The sequence below is a fragment of the Physeter macrocephalus genome, chromosome 2 (genome assembly GCF_002837175.3).
Source record: "Physeter macrocephalus isolate SW-GA chromosome 2, ASM283717v5, whole genome shotgun sequence".
Lineage (NCBI taxonomy): Eukaryota > Metazoa > Chordata > Mammalia > Artiodactyla > Physeteridae > Physeter > Physeter macrocephalus.
Genome location: NC_041215.1, coordinates 120422003 through 120428350, shown reverse-complemented (window position 1 = coordinate 120428350; position 6348 = coordinate 120422003). Strand labels below are relative to the sequence as shown.

Below are 6348 nucleotides of genomic sequence, written 5' to 3'. Positions count from 1 at the left end.
CCTGAGTGTTTTCACCTCCCTACCGTACTTCTATTCTGGGCAGGCTGATGGTCTGCAGAACACGGTGGGGCTCACACCCCGCCAGGTGGGAGGAGGATGGCAGGGAAGCTGCCTGGACTTGCTTATTGGTTGCACTCAGCCAAAGGCCAAAGGGGACAGAGGAGGTCATCTCCTTTCCATTGGTGCAGCCAAGATCCAGGTGAGGTAGGGGTATGCCCCTCACTCCCTCACAAACTCTTCCCAGAGCCCACCTACCCCTCAGTCCCTGAGTCCTCAGTGAGGTGGGGGTGGGGGCAGAGCCTGAGCTGTTGATCCTTCATCAGCTCGGAGCTGGGATGTCTGGATAGATGCCCACTCTAAGTGCCTCTCCCCTCTGCCTCAGCCTTCCACTCAGAGCATTAGTGGGTGAAACTTGCTGCCTCCCCACTCTTGCAACTCTGGCCTCCTGTTCCTCATTTTCTATCTGGGGAAGTGACAAGAAAGCATGAAGGAGAGGGAGTGAGACCTCGGCCGGACCCTCAAGACCCTCTGCTCCCTCAAAGCCCTGAGTTTTGTCCCCAGGGAGCATCCCAACCTCTCATCTTTCCCCCACCAGATTCCACCTCCACATCCTGAAGCCTCCACTCCTGTCCCTTTAGGATCCTCTAGGGTCCTGGGATTTCCCCCCCCCCCCATTTTCCCCTAGACTCACCTCCCACACTCCTCCTTGGTTCCTTCTGATTTTTGTACGCTCCACCAGCAAGGAGGAACACCCCAGGAGTTACAGCAAGTGAAGGATGCAAGAGGCCCCACAGAAACCCTTCCCCCAGCTGGACTTCCCAGCCATCCTCAGTCAGGCAACCCAGGACCAGGGGTCCTGCAGAAAACCTGCCCACTTCCATCCAAGTGCCCTGAAGTCCCAGGCCTCCTCACCTCCTGAAGTCAAGCAGTGGGAGAGAAAGGCCTTGAGATTACCAATTCTGACCGGAGTCACCAGGTGCTGCATGGCTGCAGGTGGGCTCCTGTCCCAGAGACTCATCTTCAGCCAGCATCCCTCCTTAGTGTGCCCCTTCCAGAGACAGGAAGCCCCACAGGTACCCAGAGACTCCCAGGCCACCTGGGAACCACATCAGCTTTGCTAATACCCCCCTTTGCCCCTTTCTCAGAGTGTATTTACTTCCACTCCCCCTGGGTTGGGGGACCTTGTACGGTGGGTGCACCTGTTTTAACTCCTCTACTCCTGCTAGAGCAAGGTGCCAATTGCAGCCTAGCTCTGGGATAATCAGTATGGGAGGAGTTGTGAGGGTAGGTGGTAAGCTGGGATGACAAGGGATGGGGAAAGATAGAAGAGAAATGGTTGGGGGGGGGTGGAAGGGGGATCACGAGCCTGCCATTTGCCACAAAGTAGTGAGAACAGAAGAATGAGAAAAGGAAGGGAAAGAGAGAGATGGGATGGAGAGGTAGAGAGGAGACAGAAGGGAGATGGGAGGAGGAGGGACTAGATGGAAGAAGAAGGAGAGACCTAGAGAGGGGGAGGAAGGACAAGCCACTAAAAGTTGTGCGGGAGACGCCCCAGCGCTGGCCCAGAGGCCTGGGAGCCCCGGAAAGGCAGGAAACGGGGGGAAAAAAAGAGGGAGACAGGGAAGGAGATCGGGTCTCCAGGGAAGAGCAGAGAGTGCGAGAGGAGGAGGAGGGAGGAGTAGCGGGGATGGAGGAAGGGGGGTAGATAAAGGGAGCAACGGCTGCCGACCCGGAGCGCAGCGACAGGAGAGAGGGAGGGAAGCGGAAATTTAAAAGTGAAGATGCAGATAACGCAGCCTGGAGACGGGAACCCGGGTGGGGGTGGGGTGGGGGGAGGGGAGGAGAGTGGAGCGGTGAGGTGGGGGGGAATGGATGAGAAGGAGGGAGCCCCCCACCCCCCGTTGTGGCCCCGGGGGTCCGAGGTGGGGCCGGGTATCCCGCCCCAATCCTGTTTGCTCAGAATCAGGGAGGCGAAAAAGAAATGGGCTCCTGACCCCTGTCAGAGCGCGAGGCCCAGGCCCATCCCCCGCGCGTCTCCCGGGTTGCGGGGTGCGGGGGGCTGCCGGGTGCGCTTGGCTGCCGCGCGTCAAGTCGGAGACTTTATTGCGATGGGGCGATAAGAGGGGCGGGGGCGGGGTCCGGGGGGCCGAGGCTGCAGCTTTTTAATTAAAACGGAAATTGCGGCCCCTGCCCGCGCGGGGGCCCGGAGGGTTCCGAGCAGCCTGGTAGCTGGGAGCATCGCTCCAGGACCCCTCCATCCCCCGCCACACCCGGGCAGCCCCCTCCCACCAGGCCTTGCTGGACCCAGCGCCTTCTCTCTGTCACCCGCTGTCGCCTCGGGCGGGGATCGGTGCCCCGGAGCGCAAAGCCTGACGCGATCCCCCTCTCCCACCCCCCCCCACCCCCCACCTCCCACCGCCCAGGCCCTGGCGGCGATGAGACAGAGCGGCGCCTCCCAGCCCCTGCTGATCAACATGTACCTGCCAGGTACCAGGGACCAGCCGGGGGCTGGAGGCACCAGGACCCGGGGCGGGAAGTCTGGGCTGGGGCTTGGGAAGGGGATACTGCGGTCCAAGGGAAGGGGGCGCGGTCCAGAGAATCGGATCGCTGGGAGAACTGAGCAGTCTAGGGCACTGGGAGACCTTAAAGGCAGATGGAGAGCTTTGGGGTTTTAGTGTGAGGTTTAGAGGACCTGAAGTGAGCAGATTGGGAGGCTGGGAAGCCAAGAGCGCCAGCTCAGGGGCTGAAAGAGCCTGGCAGGGGGAGCAGAGGTCTACAGCGTGGCAGGGGACTCAGTGCGCGTGCAGTGTTGGGAGGTTTTGGTCAGCCGGGAGTCTCTCGTGCGCCCTCGTGGCCCCTCACCTCCGTGCTCCGAGCGTTCCCACCAGCCCAGCTTTCCAGGCGCCCTCTCCTCTCCGGTGGGCTCTGCGCGCTCCGGCTCGCTGGCGCAAACCCCGCTCGGCTTTATAAGGCTCCCGCCGGCCCGTTCAGAAAGCGGATTTCCTTTTTCCTGGACGCGTTTCCTGACTTGGGCGTTATGGAGGGGCTCCGCGCGGCGCGCGCCCGGGCCAGGCTCCGGGAGGAGGAGCCGGACGGATCGGGCCCCCAACCTCGCGCCGGGGAGCCAAGGCACCCCCCTGTTCCCCCTTGAGCCTTGGCCCTGGGCCCTTTCGGTCAAGTCGGCAACCTCCGCCTGGATCCGCCTGATTGTTTTCTCCTGCTGCCACAGATCCCGTCGGAGACGGTCTCTTCAAGGAAGGAAAGAGCCCGGGGTGGGGGCCACTGAGCCCCGCGGTACAAAAAGGTGAGCTGGCCGGCGGGTTGCACGGGCGGAGGCGAAGACAGTGGATCGGGTCCGGGGTACCCACCGCATATGGACAGGCGCCACTGCCACCTGAACAGAGGGCGGGAGCGATATGCAATGCTGGGCTTTGGGAAGCAGAGGGTCAGGGCATGATTGTGGGGAGGCTGGCGGGGGGGGACATTCATTTGGCCTTTGGCTCCCGCACCTTCTGAGACCCAGGGTTGAACTCGAAGGCCAGGGCAGACGAAGATCCTGCCCCACCCCCTTTTCAGCTGGGAATGTTTTTCCTGCTGTGGGGCTGGGGCTGAGGTGCTTGGTGTCATTTCCCTACTGGCAGCAGGAACCGAAGGCATCGGCGGCACCCCCCGGCAAGGTGACCTGGAGAGTTATTCCCTGGCCACTCCAGGCCGAGCCACCATTAGCACCAGGGCCAGCACCCAGCTGCCCCACTGGCCCATGCCAGGCTCTGTGAGCCAAGTCCTCTGGGCCGTTGCAGTTGATTCCCAGGTTGGCCACCCGCTCTCTGCCGGTGGCTAAATTATCCTTGGTTTTGCCATGTTGGCAGCCGAACCTGGCCGGCCTTCCAGGCCAAGCCTCCGCACAGGTCCCCACCCAGTCGGTACCCTAGATCTCACCAAGTTACCGTAACCAGAAAAACAAGGTTGGCAACTGCTTTATCCAAAAGGGAACACAATACCCAACAGGAATGAGCTTCCAAGTCTCTACGTCCCTCAGTACCAGATGCACATTTTTACCCAAATCTTCCCTTGCTTCTGACCCTAAAATTCAACGCTCCTGACCTGGAGCCAGGCAGCTCCTCACCGAGCTGGTGTGGAGGGACTGGGATCAAAATGACGTTGGAGGGCAGCATCTGGGTCCTGAGCGAGTTGTTGAAAAAAGAAGAGTTTCAGCAGGCTCAATTTAAAACAATCAGACAGTTTCGAGGAAAATCCCTTTTATTTTGAAAGAGTGTGTGTGGGGTGGGGAGGAGGGCGGTAATGCTATCAAGATTTTTCTCCAACTGTCTGATTGAGGCTCCAAGACAGAGAAGCAGGAGTTCTCTCTCACTACCCACTTACCCGGGAAAGCCTCCTGGCCGTTTTTAGCAACCCCCCAAATCCAGACGGGGCAGAAGAGTCTGGAGACTGGCCAAAGATGGGAGGAGGCAGGGAGCCAAGCAGAGAGGCTTCCCGGTCTCCTCTCCACTTCTCAGAGCGGCGCATCACGCCCCCAGGGAACTATGACACCTTGGTACCCTGGGAATCCCGCCTGTTTCGAAAAAAGAGGCCGAACCGGAGTAGCCCCAGCACCAGACGCTGGCAAGGGTGGGGAGACTTCAGAGGCTGCCATTCCTCTCACTCTTAGGGAGCCACTGTGCCCATTCTTGTCTGATGTGGTACCTCGAGGAAGCCAGCCACCACCTCGTCTCCACCTCGGGCAGGGGGTCCAACTGTATGCCTTGTCCGGTGGCTGGGGTGATCCTGCTGCAGGCCTGCTTCTTCCCTCTGGATCTCTGGACGTGGTCCAGCTGGGATGTGGCAGTCTAACCACACATGTAGGCTACCCTGTGCGGTTGTGCAGGCTCTGCACCGAGTAAGGGCACTCAGCCGAAGGGCTGATATCCCGCCTTTGCTCACCTCCGAGAGCCCTGTGCCTTGGAGCGCCTCTACCTCTATACGGAGGAGGTGATGCTTCCCCTTCTCCCCCCAGTTCTCACAAAGCTGTGCGCCCGCGGGGTTGCGTCCTTCTTAGTGGGAGACTCGTTTCCATTGTGCAAAAGCGCGGTACTGGCTAGGGACGGCCTTGCTGATCAGCCCCTCCCTGGCCAGCCGCTCCAGCTGTGCCCAGTTACACAGCTGGACTTGCCCTTTTCCTCCCTGACATCGGTCCCCACCCCCGACTCGGGGAGTGGGGGAGGGAGGTCGTCTCCCACCTCACCTCTTCCTCCGCCGCTAGCCTCCCTCATCCCGCCGGTGGCTGACTGCCCCGCTTCCCCACAGGCAGCGGCCAGATCCAGCTGTGGCAGTTTCTGCTGGAGCTGCTGGCTGACCGCGCGAACGCCAGCTGCATCGCGTGGGAGGGTGGCCACGGCGAGTTCAAGCTCACGGACCCAGACGAGGTGGCGCGGCGCTGGGGCGAGCGCAAGAGCAAGCCCAACATGAACTACGACAAGCTGAGCCGCGCGCTGCGCTACTACTACGACAAGAACATCATGAGCAAGGTGCACGGCAAACGCTACGCCTACCGCTTCGACTTCCAGGGCCTGGCGCAGGCCTGCCAGCCGCCCCCCGCGCACGCTCACGCCGCCGCCGCCGCCGCCGCCGCCGCGGCCGCCGCCGCCCAGGACGGCGCGCTCTACAAGCTGCCCCCCAGCCTGGCCCCACTGCCCTTCCCCGGCCTCTCCAAACTCAACCTCATGGCCGCCTCGGCCGGCGTCGCGCCCGCCGGCTTCTCCTACTGGCCGGGCCCGGGCCCTGCCGCCGCCGCCGCCGCCGCCACCGCCGCGCTCTACCCCAGCCCCGGGTTGCAGCCCCCGTCCGGGCCCTTCGGCGCGGTGGCCGCCGCCTCGCACCTGGGGGGCCATTACCACTAGACGGGGCGGCCGGATGCCCCGTGGCCTCTCCCAGACGCCCAGAGCCTCGCTCAATCCCATCCACATCCCGGAGAGGGGCCGGCGCCTCCGCCGCCGTTCCTTCAACCTCAGATTTTACTCCGCCCGCTGCACCCAGCCCCAGGGGAAGGGGCCTGAAGTCGCCTCAATCTTCCTTTAACACCGGATTTGCACCCCCCCCGCCTCATCCCGCAACCCCCGAGGGAGGGTGACTGTGCCCGCATTTCCTCTAACCTTCTTCTAGACCTCAGATCCCTGAAAGGGGTTCTCGGGTCTCCCCTGATTTTTCCTCCCCTCCATCTGTACTTCCCTCTGGCTCCTGGAAGCCCCTCCATTATGACCCTTCTCTTATTCCAAATTTTCTCTCTCTCTCTCTTTTTTTGTTCTCCACGGAGCTGCCCCGATTCCAGTATGGCTGAGGCCCAGCAGAGTC

General features: G+C 62.0%; 1 protein-coding gene across 1 annotated transcript; it reads left to right on the top strand.

The window, feature by feature from the left end:
• The first annotated feature begins 983 nt into the window (after positions 1-983).
• Positions 984-5897, top strand: FEV (FEV transcription factor, ETS family member). Its single transcript, XM_007130897.2, is given in 5 exon segments — positions 984-1073; positions 2248-2398; positions 2401-2487; positions 3230-3304; positions 5305-5897. Coding segments are annotated over 5 exon segments (996 nt in total).
• The last annotated feature ends 451 nt before the right edge of the window (positions 5898-6348 follow it).